The 19844-nt window shown below is 31.3% G+C and overlaps 1 protein-coding gene across 1 annotated transcript; it reads left to right on the plus strand.

Annotated features, from left to right (window-relative positions):
• Positions 1-651: 651 nt before the first annotated feature.
• Positions 652-17400, plus strand: LOC128192713 (uncharacterized). Its single transcript, XM_052865620.1, has 10 exons — positions 652-712; positions 956-1138; positions 1463-1605; positions 2324-2468; positions 2678-2788; positions 8704-8868; positions 8973-9083; positions 16170-16376; positions 16607-16703; positions 16819-17400. Exons 1-10 carry the CDS (start codon positions 652-654, stop codon positions 17249-17251), a joined length of 1656 nt encoding a protein of 551 aa, XP_052721580.1. The 3' UTR covers positions 17252-17400.
• Positions 17401-19844: the final 2444 nt, after the last annotated feature.

A 19844-nucleotide genomic window follows, 5' to 3' on the forward strand; every position in this document is an offset into this window, starting at 1 on the left:
TTATTGATGTCAAGAAACCCTGTCGTCTTTAAGGAAGAGAATAAAGGGTATGACGTCATTTAAAAATTGTCTTGTCAAGAACATACTCTTTATTCTCTCTCATTGACAGGGTTTCATGTTTTATTTGAATACTTCCACAAGGATGCTTTTCTTAAGCGTGTTAAAAGTTTATAAACGGTCGGCCATATAGATGGACTGAGTATGAAATGTGAAAAGAAAATCTTACTACAAAGATTAAAGCTTAAGATAGTTGATATTTTAGTGTATTTATTTATAATTATTGAATTTTTGGTTATAGTATATTATGTGAAAACGACCAATAGCAATTGATAAAAAATAATCAAAAAGTATTAATAACATAGTTATGTAGCTAACGGATGTAAGAAAGTATAGACTCTCTCGAAAAGGTAACTTGTTATAATAGAATCACTTCCTTGTGGACTGTTATATTGAAATGGATTAAAGATTAATAATGTCAAGGAAAATAAATGTCTATATCTATATCGCATCAAGCTCCATATCTTATTTTCCTTGTCAACTTCTTTAAAAATAAGTGAAATTAAATCAAATAGCAGCGGTTGGATGGTATAAGAAAAATGTAAAGATAGTAAAGAATTGCTTATCTCTTTCCATTGTCGCCAGGTAAAAATCATGATAAAGAAGGGAGCTGTGGAAAGATTATTTATTTATCTATTATACCCCTGTATAGCAGGTAGAACACTTAAAAAAATAAATATCCAGGTCACCGGTCTTTAGATAAGGTCTTTCGATGAGGAAGTTATTTTTATATGAACAAATCGATAATGTTATTAAAATGAAAATGGACTAGAAAATGATTGTTCTAACATTCACCGCGGTTTTTATACTTTTATGGTTCCAAAGTAAGTATTATTATGTCATAAAAAATTCTTGTTTCTAGTGTGAAAATTAAAAATTGATATATGCATTGTTAAAGGTAGTAAATCTGACACGGTGGAATGGAACTCTGAATGGGAGGAAGCCAACAACCGTTGTAAATCTCAAAACGACTCTTTGGTTCGTATACATGACATACACAATCATCAATCAATAATGATTGAATATTCCTCGATCTGGTCCTCAGTTAAAGGGAAATATACTCCATGGATTGCCTACAGAGGTAAGTGAAGAAAACGCTATTATAATGCTCAGAACAAGTGAAAAGGTTATTAAGTTTTGGAAATTATCTAAGACTTATAGAATATCAAAGACTTTGCCACAAATAAAATCTGTTACAAATATCGTATTACATCTAGTTGAACTTTTCTCTATTAACTAATTTACAGATTAAGATTGTGAATGACACCAGTATGACATTTTAATTAATATATGTGATTTTAGAGTGTACTTCAAACCTTAATATTATTAAAATAGTATTAAAAATTAAACTAATTTGATCAGAGTTTTCTGTCTTGTATGTTCTTCAATTCTTTACTGTGTAAAGGCTGTTATGAAGGAGGCCTCTGCGAGGGACATTGTGATAAGCTCATCAACAACACTATTGGGAACTGTTATTTCCATTGTAAATCTAATAACTATTCTGAAGGAGGATGTGCAGACACTGAAGAATTTTACTTTGCACTTCAGGTAACAAAAAAATTAGTTATAGCATTTGCACTTTAATTGCTTAAACAGTATTCCATATTTTGGAATGGGATTTTGAGTGCAATACTTCAAATGAGAAAGGTATATACCAGTAGTTTATTGTCTTAAGTTGGAACAAAAAGTTGTGCATGTATGATATTGGGATTTAGCTCCATTGCAAAAAAGTTCAACAAGGGAGTTTTAAGAATCCGTATCTGATTCAGATTCACATTAACCTAAGTTGTTTAGGACAATGCACGAAAGCTGCATTGCACATGCAACAACCCTGTTTATAATCATTACCTGCGAAATACAGAAGTTTACAAAGGCCAAATGTTCTTTTTTAGCATTAAAAGAAATTACCGAAGATTGATCTACTTTGGAAAAATACTAAATTTCCTTTACACTTTCAAAATTCGTCTATATATGTAGGATAAAAAAGACTAAATATGAACTATAGAATAGCAAATACGTTCAATTCTGTGTGAACTTTTTCGTAACGTCACAGTGATAATCGCACGCGCTCATCGTTTGACGTTTGCATTATTTTAAACGTAAAAACACGGTTTTTTCTTACATTCTGAACGGGCCTCTCAGGGTTTGATTAGGTGACCAACCAAGTTTACATGTATATCCAGGTAACCTTTTTAACTTGCTGTTTATTACTTAAGTGAACAATATTACATTAATATTAAAATTTAGCAACAATACATTTTTTTAGGAAAATCTTTGCTCATGTCTGTGTGATAAAACCAAACTTTCTAAGATCTCTGAAAGTATTAACTGCAGCTTATCGTGTGAGCAGGATATCAACAAAGGCGAATGTGGCGGAAAAACTTTTTTTAGCAAATATGAAGTAATAACTGGTAAGATACACATATTTTAGTTAGAATCAATTTGTCAATAGGTCATTTTCATACACATTTAATTCTACACTTATCAAATATGACGACAAATATCATAAACACAGGTAAAAAAAAAATTCAACTCTTTGGGATTTTATTAACATTGTACTCATTAAAGGCTAGCAACTTTAATATTGAGCATATGTTGTACTTCAGAATTATATTTTCAGTAAATTTGTCCAAAAGATCATTTCGAGGGTTTTGCTTGGCTTGTCGAAAGCAAGATGGACGGATACAGTTATCTAGCATGGAGTGTGATGCAACTGCAAATGGATATTGTGGTAGGTAAACTTACTCGTTTGTACATCAACTTTGTATACCAACCAAAACCCTGTTAATACTGGTGACTAGTATTTAAGCATATTAATAAAAAAATCGGGAGGAATATATAAAAAAAAATTCTCGTTAATGAGATAGAGGGATATGTTTATTCCTCATCAGAGCTTTGTGGCAACGCACTTTGAAAAATTACACACTTTGGAATTTTTTTTCAAAGTGCGTTAATTTTTGGACCAAGTCAACGCACTTTGAAAGAAATAAAAAATTTTACAAAGCGATACAGTTTGTCATATTTGGACAATTCAAATCTCCCGAGTTGTTCTTTATGTGTAAATTGTCAAACTATTGCATATGCTTATAAAGCACATGATGTGAAAAACGTTAGTTATGTTTATTAAAAAACAACATGACCCTTTGGAATATCAGTGCGAGAAAAAAACTCAAATCTTTTTGCTTTTTTTTAATTAATAATTTAATGTGTGTCAATGTAACTTTTATTAATAATGAAGTTGTTTACTTGATTAGAATTTGAAAAGAGGGTTTATGTTAAAACACCAACAGATTCTTTTACATATCAGTGGAGAAATTATTGTTTTGCCAGCTCGTTTTCACGATATCACCGTTTACAACAAAGCGTCGTTCTTTTTCGGTTTTTATATGTTTACTCCAAGTTGCTGAATAATATATGGTTTGGAAGAAACGATGAGGGATAGGGGACCTCCTTCTTTTAATCAATTAAATGGCCTGTATAGTTAAAGTTAATCCCAACCCCAACCCCCGTTCTCAAAATAATTCAATTCCAGAACTTGTGTGTTATATATATATATATATATATATATATATATATATATATATATATATATATATATATATATATATATATATATATATATATATATATATACACGCAGCACAGTTAACGAGGCCGGGTCAAATTTATTCTGCCCTAGAATACTGACATAATTATTATTTTAAGATTAAAAAAAATAAGACATTTACCACACCGTTTGTTTAAGGGGTCATCTCAAAGTTTATTAATTTTTAACATAGGATCCTATGCGATCACATATTAAGGGTCATTAATATAAAATACATGCTTACTGTCTTGAAATATATGAATTAAGCTATATTTATGCGGGTTAAGAAAACGTGACAGATGGCTAGGCTTTCTGAACCCTCTTCGCGTTTTTTACCCGATCCCAAATATAGCTTATACTTCGAGACATTTATGTTATTCCACAATATAATATCAATTTTACGCATCAAGCGAGCTATTTTCAACAAATTTCGCTGAATATCTGCAGTTGAAACTATCACGCCATGGCGTCAACAAAGCAAAAATATGACGTCACAATACAAATGAAGCGCTGCGCGAAAGCGTGCGTACTCGTTCTGTATATATATATATATATATATATATATATATATATATATATATATATATATATATATATATATATATAAGGCGTTGTATTTCCCAAACATGGATTGATGATGATGGCTTAACGTAGCTCGCGGGTTTGCTGACGTCACAATAGGAATCGACGCAAAGAGTTGACCGTCATAGTAAATTCATACACTTTTAATTGACAAATGAGATAATTAGAAGCATAAAAGGAAATATTTCAAAAAGCTTAAATGCAGTTTATTACTGTTTATACTAACGTTTATAATTATCAAGTGCTGAAAATTTAGAGATGTCACATACATTGTCACATTTTGTTCTATAAAGTATGAGTGAGCGTTGGAACTCTTCCATTTAAATTCATGTTTTAAAATAGACAAGTAAATTAATTGAACTGTATGCATTAACTTCGCTTTTTTACAATTATAACTTCCGTAATTTTAACAAACGATAAATTTTTTAAATTCTTTTGGCTTGAGCTAATTATTTTGTACGATTACAAACTTATTATGTCAGTATTGCCTGGCAATTTTTTTGGGGGGCATTGATTGACTCAGAGTTTCATAAAAACAGTTTTCTGTATCTTTATACAGCCTTACATTAATTGCATTTGTGCATTTGATAACATTCACAATAATGTCTAATCACTATTTTTATGTTCTAAAATGTGTTAATCAGCTAGTTATGTCAATAAATGCATTTCAAATTTGGGTTCTCAGACGTAAGGAAATGATGACGTCGGGCTAACGTCGTAATGAAAATTTAAGGTTTTGAGAAATCTGTTAAATCTTTAAATTTGTTTTGTCAAAAATTGGCCAAGAACACATACTGATTATTTTTTATGAATTGATTCATAATTATCTCCTCTGTTATTGTGTTGAGTATAATTAATTTCGTCTGAATCGTTTAAAAGTTTGGAGCATAGTTTTGTAATGCGTTTCTCGACTAAGATGTGCATTTTACTAAATATATATTTCATTGAAAAGGCGTTGCTTGATTTTATCAATGACATTGATTTGATACAAGGTAACATTATTACCGCGCAGACTATTCGCAAATAAATTTTAGAAATAAAACTCTGAAACCTATGGATCACGTAGACAAATTTTCAAGGTAGGTATTCTCACAAGCAGGTAAACCCGCGAGCTACCTTAAGTCTATTATGGCAAAAAAATGTGCTAGTTTGTATAATTGTAAATATATAAAACATGCGGTTCGAAAATTAGCAACTTGGCGGGTTTTTTTTAATGAACTTCATAATTTGTAATTTTTCTTATGAATGGGTGTGTTCTCCATCCTAGAAATACTTTTGATTGAAGCAAAAACTTTCAAGGATTCTCGATATTTAAAATATAAAAATTGAGTCTCGACCCATTATATGTAATTTTTATCATTTAACAAAAATATGTTTCACTGTATAAATATTATCAATATTAAAATGTATGAGTTTTTATCAAGTAAAGTTCATGTATTTCCCTTAGCGCAGTGGTAGAGCAGATGGTTTTTAAATATTTCTTTTAAACTCGGACGGTGTTCGAATCTCATCATTTTTTTTTCATTACTTTTTTTTCCTTTTTGACAAATAGTTCCTAAATTATTTTTTTTTTAAATACTAGTATCAAGTAAAACTACTTTATCTAATATGATTGTGAAAAATCATTGAAACTGCGGGCTTATATGTTTACGCCCTAAAGTGTATATAATGCCGATACCACGATTGTACGGGAGTGTAGTTTGCAAAAAACAGCTTAAAGAAAAAATAAGAGAAAAGCCCAAATGTATCTCTATTGTTACAACAGAAAGGAAAACCTACAGATGCATATTCTTTGATTTGCAATAATTGTAGACAGCAACTGTGTAGTAAACAGAATGCCACGTTCAACGTTATTTATTATAGCTATATCCAAAAAATACATACTATCGCCGGATTTGAATTTTGATTATTTGACAAAAAGGTATAGCACAATTAACACTGAAACAAATTATCAGACACTTTAATTGATCATAAAGATCAGTTGTGTATTCAATTATTATTTTAACCATCCATTTGACTTTAAGTTAGTCAGTTTTGTCAATGGTCGATGCTTTATGCAATGACGATGAATATTTGTCAGCTTTTGGCGCATAGCTTAAAAACCAAATTACGGAACATACGTGTGCACAACATCTCACGGTCCTAGCCCCTCCTTTACACTGGCAGTACCATCCATGAATTTCGGTAGGGGAATACTGTATACAAAGGTTATATTGCTTGCTAGCAACATGGCGAGACTGGATACGTGCATGCAGAATGTCTGGTTCTGCTGTAGATAAGTTAATGTGCTAGTCATCCCCAGTTAAATGTTCATCAGTAAATCAAGAGCTTGTTTAAGCTGGTAAATGTGAGGTTTCTAAGATGATCAAAGGAGAGAACAGGGACGTCAACCTGAAGATCCTGAGCATCAATAATTTTCTAAGTTTTGGGTCGTCCATGATATCTGAGTGAAGGCTTTTCTCGACTGGATTTTCGACTGATGCACACGCAAGTCGCATGTTTCTTGCAAAATTATCGTCTTCGTCATCATTAGTTTTTATAGGCGGTTTATATTTGTTGAGAAGACTAGCCAACATTCGCACGAAATCCCCTATGTATGGTAATGTATGTGGCTTTTTGGAACGACGTGGTCCTGAAACTTCCACTTTTTTAACCGGCCATTAACTGTGTCTACGAACCAGTGTACTTTGGTCACGCACCTTGACAAGTTGGCCTCTTAAGTACATTGTAGTATGCTGCTTCATAGACTTGTGATGAAACGTGGGCATCTCTGTTATAAACCCAAAATCATTCAGATAGTCCAGTGCATTGTAAAAACCTTGATCAACGACGAGAATGTCGACGTCTTTCATAAAATCCATATATTTTCCACAGTTAGAATTTATATTATGGGTAATAATTGACGAGTCATTGTTGCTTCCGTTTGCAAGGCATGGACCCATTACATCCATGATATAACAATTTGTGCTTGTTACTAAAGGAACTATCATCATATAGTTTGGATTATCTTTCTTCAAAGGGCTGTCGTTCGCGGAGATTTGACACGCTTTGTACGCTTTCAAAACAAAATCAAAGTACGTTTATTTGTTACCAAAATTAACGCACTTTGAAAAATATTTTTAAAATGAAAAATATTTTCACAAAGTTCGTAATTTTTCCAAAGTGCGTTGCCACAGAGCTATAATGCTTTAATGCATCATAAGTCATTTCTGATAGTATTTTGGATATCAAAATTTATAAAACGAATTCATTGCAATCGTTGACGTATTGTAAATCTATAAAATAAGAAGGCTCATACGCTATTTCTTTTCTACAGATAATATATTTGGGTTTTTTAATGTGAAAAAAAAGATGTTCCCATCATTGTAATAATTTCAATCTCACAGCCACCGTGTGTAAAATCGTATCACATTCTTTAAATTTTACAACTTGCTTCAGGACTCCAGGTTTCAAAGTACATTATGTCATCACCTATCAGTTTACAAGTCATTAAATCTCATCCAAAATCTGCACATGTAAACAAATCCAGTTGTTTTAGACATTGATATTGTGTCACGTTATTGCGATTTCTGTCTAGAATACAATGGGATTCACACACGTAGAAAATAATTTGAATTTGAAGCTATTCGATGTCTGTGATAAGAAATATATAAACATTCATATAGAGTGTGTCTTAATAATTATATAGTTCGTAAAAACACCAGACCCCACCATTACCAACTTTCCTTAAGTCAAAACTCAGCCTTAGTTCTGAGTTTTGACCTCAAAGTCATGCATTTTTCTTTTAGGGGTTTGAGTTGAGGACTAAATTGAGTGATTTCAAAATGTTGGTGACGGCGAGGCCAGCTTTCAATGACAGGTTGCTGGCTCATGACATATGACATGACACACTGCAGAATTTACGCTTCGGTTGCGTGCCTATGAAGCGGAATGTAAACTCAATATTTTGCTGTTGGCCAAATGCTTAATTCCATATTTTTCTATTTAATTTTATTTAATATATTCTTTTGTAATTTTTCCAAAAGTTCATCTTTTCATATGAAACATAAAAGATAATTGTGGAAACCGTGAAGTTTTTGATATTGGCTACATCATGGAGTTTGTGCGCCACAATGTCCCTTTAAGGTTGTCCATCCATAACTATCATATTTCTTATCTAATAGATTGCGAGTTTGATTACTAAAATCTTAGTGTGATTTTAAGGGGTTTATTTAATTATAAAGATTCATAATAAGCATAGAAATGCAAAGTAATGGCTTGTTATGCAGCATTTCACTAGATTTTTAAAAGTAATGCATTACATTATTATTACTTGTAATGCCTAATATGTGGCATTACACATTACTCGCATTTGTTTATATACATTAATGCATTGCTCTGCGTTACCACAGGTCTGGTGCTAGGTGACTGTAAAGGCAGAATAAGCATTATATGTTTGTAAATTTATCAATGTATTCTTTTTCATAATCTGATGAAAGTTGCTAACAATAACGACGTAACTGCAAAGGACACACAGATGTCATCATTCGATGAGTACTGGAACCGATGTAAAAAGGGCAACCTTTATATTGTTGGGAACACGGAATATATATGTCAAAAAAGTAACACATATCTTTGGACTGGATTACGAAAATACATAATAGGTATTTATATCAAATATCTTTATAATACTCATTTCACTTGTCAAAGGCTTTATCAATTCTTCATGTTCAGAATGCATACAATTGCTATCTTTCATTCTATTTAGAAAGTGTAAAAAGTGATCACAACTGTTATAGTATCGACAAATATAGATATACAATCAGCTATACAGAGAGAAATTGTACAGAAAGTCTTCCAGTGATTTGCAAACAACACAGTAAGTTAACTATCTATTTCGTAGGGGGGTTTTTATTTGCACTCTGCCTAATAAAAAATCAGCCGTTGCATTGTTTTTCTTTTTAATTTAATTAATCAATTGATAAATTTTAACCTAAAACATGCATGCATGAATAAAATCAGTTGTCATAAAAATGAAAAGCAGTAAAATCGAGGGCAAAGAAAGGGGAAAATATATTACACTTGTTTTTAAATTTTTTTATATGTCCAAAAAGTATTGATTTTAACTTTTCTTGACGTGTTAATTATAAATGCATGAATTAAAAGCAGTTAACTTTCTGATTTGCATCCAAAACAGTTTACCGGTCTGAAATAATTTTCTTTTAATAGCAACAACAGTGACTTTTTTCTTTTAGATTTTAAACATTAAGTTACATTTTTTAAATGATTTATAAATTCAGCCATCTTTATTAGTCCCCTACCGGTTTTCACCGGAGGGGACTATAGCTTTCCCTTGTGTCCGTCAGTCCGTCCGTCCGTCCGTCTGTCCCACTTCAGTTTTCCACACTTTTTTTCTTTATGCGTTTAAGGAATAATATGAAATTTGCTGAACAGCTTCAAAATGTCAAACTACAGATCAAGTTTACAATTTTGTAGCGTCTGGTTGACATACTTTCGAGAAAATTAATTTTTTATATTCCAATTCTTTAATGTTCGGGTTCGATATTCTGCATATTAGTGCATTGTTTTCACAATTTCCACAAACCGGTAGGGGACGTGTATTGCTTATGCAATACTCTCAGAATGCTTGTTATTTATAAAACTACACATGTGTCAGTGTTCAATTATTGGATAATCTATACATATCTCACGTTGCAAACGTAATCGTTTTTACGATCCTTGGACAATGTCAAAATATTTAATCAACTTTTGTAAAAACAAAAAATGTACACATTGTTAAAATGGATATCTTATTGGCCTGAGATGGATGACATTATGATTTTAATTACGCTTTTTCATTATATGCTGATATTGAATAATTTTATGATGAAACTTGACATGATAATACTTTTATATGCGGATACATTTTCTTTGTATACTGCTACATATCATGGTACAATATTTATTCAGTTTTGTTAAGGAAGTATGGGACTCGCGATTTTGAATCTACCGCGCAACTCTGAATGACGTAAACCAATTCGCGGTCGTTAAATCTGTTTGTTCAATTCTAAGGTATTAAACAATAAAATTTATAGTGGAAAGGGTTTTATAGGTTTTGTAAATAATAAATCGTGAATATAAATGATAATAAGAGTTAATTTAACCCAAAATTCTTTTTTTACGACATAAATATCGGTTCAGTTTTCGGCAATGCGGAGGAAACGTGGATTTGATTTTGAACGCTGAGAAGACCAATCGCCACATAAAGGTTGCTAAAGCTCAGAAAAGGGATAGTGTAGTGCGAACGTGGACGCTCTATTGGGCAGATCAATCACATATTTTGATATTACAGCTGAAAAATTCTCATCGGAGATGGAGGAAGATGACTCGACGCCAGCAAAAGCGATATGTCTCCAGGTTTGACTTACATTCATTGATAGAGTAAAAGTATTTGTAATCTCAGCAGGATTAAGTTCGTCGAGACTGAAAGTTTTTGATAGACGTTTTTTCAGATTTTCAGTTTCGGCGAATCTTGCTGAGACTAGAGTAAAAGTAAAATTGGTATGGACATCATTAATTTTTTCTTGTATAAATGCTATGGCGTTGTAATGCACAAGCGCAAGCATTGATATGTAAGATACCTATGCCTATCAAAGTAAGCATCGTACATATTCGTTTGTAAAGCCCCAAGCACCTGAGATGTAATTTCATAATAAAAAAATAATTTTAATTATTTATACAAGTCTTTGACAGTATGCCACTATGGTTCAATACACATATCAGAACACAGTAGAATTCTTTATGTCTCTCATTTAAATAGTTAAACTTAATTCTAACATATATCAGAATGTGTATCATGTCGTCACATGTTTCAGATAATCAGATGTTTCCAGTAGTCGATTTTCAATGCATGGTTCAAAATGATGTCATACCACACATACGAAATCTCCTGTCGTCTCTATGCATATTCATTAGTCAAATTATCTGGCATTCAATTTATATTTATACTCTATCCCGAGTTTTTGCTTCCACTTCTTTTCGCTTGATACTTCGATAATCATAAATACCTTTGAGTTCAAACTACGTTCATCCACTATTATAAAAAATGTCCAGATTATATGTTTTGAAACGCCCCCTCTACCTCTTCGGGTTTCAATACACATCCCAAAATAAAAAGTCTGCTGAGATTTTGCATTTGCATTGCATCAGCCATAAATAAGCCCGGATGATAACTTTGAAAAATTGTGCGAGGTGTTCGGAGTACTTCCGAATGGAGAAAAGATGTAAACATTTCCCATTATAAATCTCTGTAAGAAATTTGTTTTTGTTCCATTGAACTTTTATGAGTGAAAAATGATAATTTGTCAATCAAGATATCCTGTATATTTTCCCTTTTATCGACTTCAACAGCATTTCTTTCACAGGTATGTGTATTTTTATTAAAAATAATCAAAAAGTGATGGAAGCAGTAACTCGGGACAGACTATAAGCTACAAGTTGAGACTGCAAATGATGATTACTTTGATTTTGTATCAGTAATTTCTGATGCTATATATGAGTGAGGTTAAAAATGATTTAGTTTTGATAGAAATTGTAAACTGACAGCCATTATGTGTGGGGTTAAGAGTTAGACTATTGGAAACCCATGACGTCTGGAGATGTATTTTAAAATAGAAAGACAGATTGAACACTTTCTGTAATGATATACACTATGGTATACACATTAACTCATAATTTACATATTGACAGCAAAATAAATTTCAAATAGGTGTGAAATAGATGTCAAGTACAATGTCAACCTCAGATGGTATCTTTTTTTCCCGTTAAAACACCTGTACAGTGTCTGGAGCTTTTATGTGACTTTCAGTCTTTCACAATAATGCTCCCTCAAAAATTACTTTTCACAGCCCCATGCCCTTCTCCATGTTGAAATATTTGCATTTATCTGATTGGAGAATATGTAATTTAAAAGTAAAGATTTCAGAAGTCATTGTCTTATATTAACTATTCCTCTCTTAGTAAATATTATTATGTTTGTTAAATCTGAGTTAACCTTAGAGTCTGTTTATGCCTTTATAATATCAAGTACACATGCATATATTTGTTTTACTGATCAACTTTGCAACCAACTGGTGTTCCATTTAAAATTCTCTCATGGTGCAAAAATTCCTGATTATGTAACTTAATATTACAGATGTTGACCATGAAGAAGTTGTCCAAATGTCTGATTGTGGTTGGAGACAGTGGAGGAGTTTGGTGGAATTAGGGATGTAAGCAGATACGCATTTAAGAGAGTCCGATGGTCAAGGCCATTTTTAGACTGTATTGATCTTCTAATGAAGAAGAGCTATACATAGAAATATGCTGGTTGGCAGAATAGATAGAGAGAGTGAAGTCATGACGGTTTATCAGGTATTTGATAAATTACTAGTACATAAACTACTGGGTAATTTCGTTTGGTACAGTGTATCACTGTGATTGGTTTAAATTTTCATGGATTTCAAGGGTATACTCTTTCATATCAACAAATTAAAGCCCCCATACAGTAAGGTAAAAGTTAATGTATTATTCCATATATATTTTGACTGAATCTTTAGTCCCAGAGATTATCACTGTGCAATATATTTTTTGTCATTTATTTTATTCTTTTTAATACTCCTAGCATGAGTGTGCCAATTGAAAGTCTTTCATTCATTTAAAACGTTTGTTTATTATATCAGTAAATTCTAAATTATATAATTTTTGAATGCCATGGAAATCGAACCACATGTAGTTGAATAAACCCTGAATTGTCCGAGGCCTAGTCTTTGTGAACCATAAATTGTACATCCTAAGAAATCCTTGTGTTCGAATGTCACAACAGTTTTTAGATATTTCTTTATGTATAAGTATTTAAGTTGATGCTATACCCCATCTTTCAGGTCATTCATCTATGATCGGGACATTTTCTGGAAAAATAGAAAACTTTTCAACAAGATCGAAATCCTGTCGCACATGTACTTTGTCTCTCAATTCCAAATCAACACCTCCTCCACATGATTGCATTATCAACTGGAACGGAAAGTTCTATGAAGGCCATGGAGAGTGACATGATAGAAGAGATGGTCAAGGATGTGAATGATGGGTCTATTTGTATAAAGACAATAGTTGGTGATGAAGATAGCACAATGATTTCAAAACTTCGGACAAACATTGACACAAATATTGGTAAAACATTGGATGCTTATCATGTGAAGGAAATCTTAAGGAACCATCTATATTGTGAAAAAATAACACACAACTTTTACTTTCAAAGTCATACAGTATCTCAAAAGATGTTTATACTACATCTTTGCCCAAATAAAAAGCAGATGTTGCAAGGATAAGCCAAGGATGTGCTCTTGTCTGCTTCAATATTTATGTTAGATATATATTAAAATTGTTGATAGCGTTCGTTCTGGAGCGGTAATTGTCAGCTTCATTAGTTATGCTAGATTGGAAATACATGTAACAATGTTGAAAGGGCTTTTGATTTGGGTGCATTATTTGTATAAGTTTGTTGATCTATTACATTGTACATATACATGTGAGGAGTTAAATGTCCAGTATAAACTTGATTAGTTTAAAAAAAAATTCATACCATAATATATGGTTGTAACAGTAATGGATGTTGTTCTGCCAAAATAGCTTAAAATTATAGTCGGCATTTGTACTGTGCATTTTGTACATGATGTAATGCTGATTTCAATCTTTTTTTTATGTTTCAGAGTTGAAAAAAATAATTATAATACATGTAGCAAATCATAAATTAAATATTTATTTGTTTATACCTACTAGAATTATTTTGTTCCTACCTGGTATAGTGTTATAAGGTGCAAATGGTTTAAAAATTTGTATTTTAGCAGAGGAATTTCAAGTTAAGCAGAGGAAATTTGAGATTTAAATGAATAATTTTTTACTTTTTTGTTGAATTTTATAAAGTACCAGCATTGTAGTAAAGATATAATTAATTGACTCCATGTTTATTGAACAAAAAGTTGGTATTGATTATTTTATCTACACTAGAATAGTGATCAAGTGAAAATGGCGCGAAATTGTAAAAACAGACCAGAGTAAATTCAGATTGCAATATCTTTTTATCTAAGTCATTGACATATGAGTTTCTCCTTTTCCAGTGAAAGCATAACATTTGTATATTTCGTTTAAGTTCAAAAATAAAACTTCCAATTATATCAAAACAGATTTTTTGACCATTTTGCATTGAAGGTCAACACAAAAAGTAACAAATTTGAACCATGCAGAGGAAATTCGGTCGCACATTGTATGATACTGAGGAGGCTTTCAGAATTTTTTTTTTAATAAATTGTTCTTCTGTCAATGTATTATAAATAGCATATAAGAAAAATGAAATAAAATTACTATAAACGATGTAGCATTGCTTCATTTCTGTTGTAAGTGGTGTATTTTGATGAACGGAAGTATTTCCAACAAGGGTATGTTTGGATACCGTTACCATGGAAACAAACATATTAACCTATCAAAAAATTGTTATATTTTGTTAGAAAAAATGCAATGCTATTTGTTAAACCAATTTTTAAAAAAATTTAATTACTTTGGTGTCAGTCCCATACTCCCTTAAGTTAAGACAGAGCGTTTAAGTACAAGTTATTTATCATTTCATATAAACTATTCATTATCAACTGACGTATATATATTTTATGAGTGTCACGCAATAATTCCGGTTTCTGACAGAAAATAAATTGGATAAATTAATATGAAATGTCATAAGTATTATTGGCAAGAATTTCTTACCGGGGTTAAATTAAACTTGCATTTTACAGTTTTTCAGAATTGGACTTGTCTTCACTCAAATTGTGGTTTATTTGGTGGTATTTACGAACCATCTGTAAAATTGCCTAAAGAATCAAACACAGATTACTTGCTAAATTTATACTAATACAGTGGTTTTTAATTGCTAATTACCAAAAGGCGTCATATATAAGACGTCATATATGTACATCGTTATGTCAACATTCATGCATATAAGGAACAGGACTTGTCATTTTCAAATTGCTTTATTGTAAGCGTATAGAAAACCGTATTGAAGGGAAATTTATTTTTTCGTTTTTAATGTTTACAATGCTTCATTAATGCATATTTGATAGTCAACCAAACTTAGTCGAGTTATAAGCGAGATACAAAGCTCATAATTCTTTGTTATGTTAACAAAGCCCAGATCGTGTGTTTGTTTACTATTTGAAAGTTCAAAGAAAATCTAAAATGATTGTGACAAACGCTAGGAACTGTTCATTTATGTTCAAAAGGAATTAGCAGATAGATAAATCAGTTTGAAAAAGAACTTTTACCAGTATATTGAACCAATTTAAACAAAACATTGCATGAGTCTTGTTTAAATAACAAAAAATTTTAGGCTCTCTATCTTGTTTAAAATTATACGACTGACTCTCAAAAATTTAGTTGATAATTAGAATTACTCATCAGCATTGTAAACAATAAAAATAGATTTTTAAAATATTGACCGAAATCGTGACCATGCCCCTTTAAATAGGTAAAAAATCAGTTAAAAATAGCTGATATTCACGTTGACCTCAGTTGTATGATACAACACTGCTTTGGCCTTTGATAATAAATTATGCTTTTGCTTTTATACAATTTATATATTTTGCATAAAATTTTATGTATAATATAAAAATTTGGATGAGATTTTATGTATAATATAAAAATTTTATGTATAATATAAAAGAACATAATTTTCCTTTTAGTTTAATATACGCGTTATTCACGTTGACCTCAGATGTATGTTACAACACTGCTTTGGCCTTTGATAATAAATTATGCTTTTGCTTTTATACAATATATATATTTTACATAAAACTTTTATGTATTATATAAAAATTTGGATGAGATTTTATGTACAATATAAAAATTTTATGTATAATATAAAAGAACATAATTTTCCTTTTAGTTTATACGGACGTTTACAGTACCCAAAAAATAAAAACTTCGAAAAGCATAACTCCAACCCTGCCTCTTTTTGATTACTCAGCAACAACGAAACTAACTACTTCAACTATGAAACCTGTATATTTTCATGCGACATCCATGAAAATCTCTAGCAGTAATTCAGAATCAAGTCTGGATAAAATCGATTCAACGACGTCTACCGAATCGGGTAATACAAAATACATATCAAATTTCAGAAAGCAAGAAGGAGGCGGAAGATGTCGATTATTTTGACCTTAATTTGGATAGATAAGCAAATTTATCCTTAATTTACTCCTATTTCTGTTGATCAGATAAATAACACGATATAGTTCTTGTAAATCGTTTATACTGAAATATACTGAATTTCTTGGTTCTACGTAATGTAATGTTATACATGTAAATCCCTATTTATTGTAGCAGAAACTAGCCCAACAACAATTGCAGGTGCAAGTATTGCAGGAATAGTGGCTGTGATATCTTTCGTATGTCTCGTATTGTGTTTAATAAAACGACGGTAAGTGCAATGTCTTAAAATATATGATTATGTGGTAAAGTCGCTTGTTTGAGACGACAGCATCTAAACAAAACGTTTTAAAACAAGAAATAACAAATGCATACATTTATTGCAGAAAGTTACAATGTCTGCATTCAGAACAAAAACAAGTCAAACGGCCGAATATGTTTGACAACAGCACTTACGATGACCTTACCGTGACAAACCAAAGACATAATGACACCCACACGAATTCTTCTCCAGAATATGATAACCAGGAGGGTATTGGTAAAATAGACGATATTTATGTGGAAAAAGAAGAAGAAGAATATGACCATCTACATGCTAGTAGACAGAAACATTTAAATAAAGATAACAAAGGCAATGAATATGGCACTGCCTGCTACTTAGAAGATAATTCTTACTCTACGTTGGGACAAAGCAGAAATCCTGAGCCTGATCTAGATAACGGATACAGTACCATGCCCTCTTTGGAAAACAATGGTTCTTCTGTTGGTAACTCAGAGTATGACTTTTGCTATCAAATGAATCAAAGAAAAGATTGGTAGCCTTATCTACCAAACATTACAAACAAGTAGTGTCCTATTTACAATGACATGTAGATGTGTCCTATTTCAAATGCTGTGTCTGTTGTATAAAATGATATATTTCTATAATATTTTATCGCAAATTATGGTTTTGGGGTAATTAAATGTTCTTATCATAAGAAGAATAAGTGTTAGTTCATATGATAAAAGCCATGCTTTAAAACGAACTTGTATGTAATTAATTTACAAATTACAAATTATTTGGTTTTGTGAATTGAATTTCTTAAAGGACTAATCTGTGTTGTTCTTTATGCTTACTTCTTCTTGTAGCTTTCTGAAATTGAAAGATATGTGGATTGCTACACGTAGTTAACATACTAGTCAGATATACATTTGGATATTATAAATAATGATTGTAAAACTTATCAAAATCGTAAGACGAGTTCAATTTTTTCAGTGATTAAGTCGAAAACTCGAAACTCATTCTTGAGTTTTATGGGGTTTTTTCTTTTTAAAATTGAATTTTCGAATGAATTTTGTATTTTATTTTATATATTTATTCATTGATTTATAACTTTGTAATTTAACGTTAAAAAATAAGTAAAAACAAATGAATTTACACATTTAGAGAGGCGTTTTTAACTGTAAACTAATGTAATATTTTGTCATCAATATTTCTAAAAGCAATTCAAAGCAGACTTGAGTCATTAAAGTAGATTACCACGTTTAAATAAAAAAGAGAGCAAAAACCTTCAAATTTGTTTGAACTTTTTATTGAAGTCACAATGATTACCGCAACCGCTAATAATTGTTCGACGTTTGCATTTTTGTAAACAAAAAATACGGTTTTGTTAATAATTTTGAACGGTTTGCCTTTCTCAAACTTATATATGTAATAAACAGCAATGTTAAAAAGTTCACCGGAATATGAACTTGGTTGGTCCGTGATCAAATCTTCTGAGAATCCCTTCTAACTTCACAGGATTTGATCACGTGACCGACCAAGTCCATATCGCGTACATAAATTTATGTATATATAAATTTATACATAAATATTTACATTTGCAAATATGTTTTCTTTTAAGTACCAACAGAAAAGCAAAAACGTTCATTTCTGTTTGAACATTTTAACGAGTCAAAATTATTTGCATTAATATTTACATTAAATAATGTTATGTTTACAATTCTGAACGATTTGGTTTTCTCAAAAGTAAATATAAGTAATAAACAGCAATGTTAAAAGATCTCCTTGATGAACTTTCTTTGTACGTGATCAATCTTCGGGCTTTACAAGATTTCATCACGTGACCAACCTAGCTCATATCCCGGTGAATTTTCATATCCCGGTGAATCCCGTTTTATTTTTTAAATATTTACACTTGCAAATGTTTTTTTCTTATATAACACTGTTTGCGAAATCCGTTGTTATTCCTGCATAACATCATTATGGGTCTAGGGGTCAAAGTAGCGCATGAATAATCTTGGTCACTACTTTTTCTACGTGCTCAAACTAACCGACTTGTGCTGAAACACACCTATTAGATATCGTAATGAAAACATAATTTAGCCATAAAAAATAAACGTATCGGTATTTATTCATTCATTTTCTTATAAAATAAAACATTAATTGTCGGGGATAAATGATTCATGTTAGATAACACGTTAGGCCTGTGAACAGAATAATGTTTATGGATCGACATCTAACGAGGCGTTCTTTAAAATTATCATCGCAATTTGTCAAAGAAGTTAATTCTCTGACTTTATTACAAGCCTCGGTCAAAATTGCAAAAGCAATATCACGGACCTTTCGTATTTAGTCCATTCACGGATCACGGACAAATTTAACTTCTTGGGCTTTTCTGTCCGTTTTGTTCCGTAAAAAGAACTTCGAAGTTAAAATTGCTTTCCTCTATAATGTCGGAGGAAATCATTCTGTTCTTGAATCTGATTCTGTGATAGAGTTCTCCTGAAAATGCCTAGTAAGTAGACTCTAACTCAACTTTTAATCGCTTTGTTTTCAAATTTCTAACCGCTATGCGACTTCAACAGAAGTGGTACTATATTCCGCCAAGCTCCAATCGTTTTTTGGGAGTTAATTTTAATCAAAACTCCTAGGCAGTTTCTCAGACAAACCGAAAGTGAAACAGTGTTTGGACCTCAGCACAAATCGATACCGCTGACAACACTTAGTTCTTGAAAATAATAGATAAATTCAATGTAGTGTATTCTTAGGCATTGTTTTTCAAGGAAACTTATTTATAAATACCTTGAAAATAATCAGATTTTAAATGGTACGAAAAATTTAAATATTTTTGTAGTCGTATGTATTCCTACGCCAGAATTCAATATAGTCTCGGTCGACTCGACGGTCGGCTGTCTCCGTAAATCCTTGTCGGAGATTTACGGTGTCAGCCGAGCGTTTGTTTGAACGAGACTAGAGTTCAATATTGCTTGGATCCATACAATTTCCGAGAAATATTTCTATTACTGATACATAGTTTGATTGAATTAATTTTATCTTTGAATATTATTTAACATGATTCATATGGAGGTTTCTCGACATTCTTGTCGAAAAAATCAAAAAAATTCATATCATAAAAATGTGCGTAATTCA

Source organism: Crassostrea angulata, chromosome 1, assembly GCF_025612915.1.
Source record: "Crassostrea angulata isolate pt1a10 chromosome 1, ASM2561291v2, whole genome shotgun sequence".
NCBI lineage: Eukaryota > Metazoa > Mollusca > Bivalvia > Ostreida > Ostreidae > Magallana > Magallana angulata.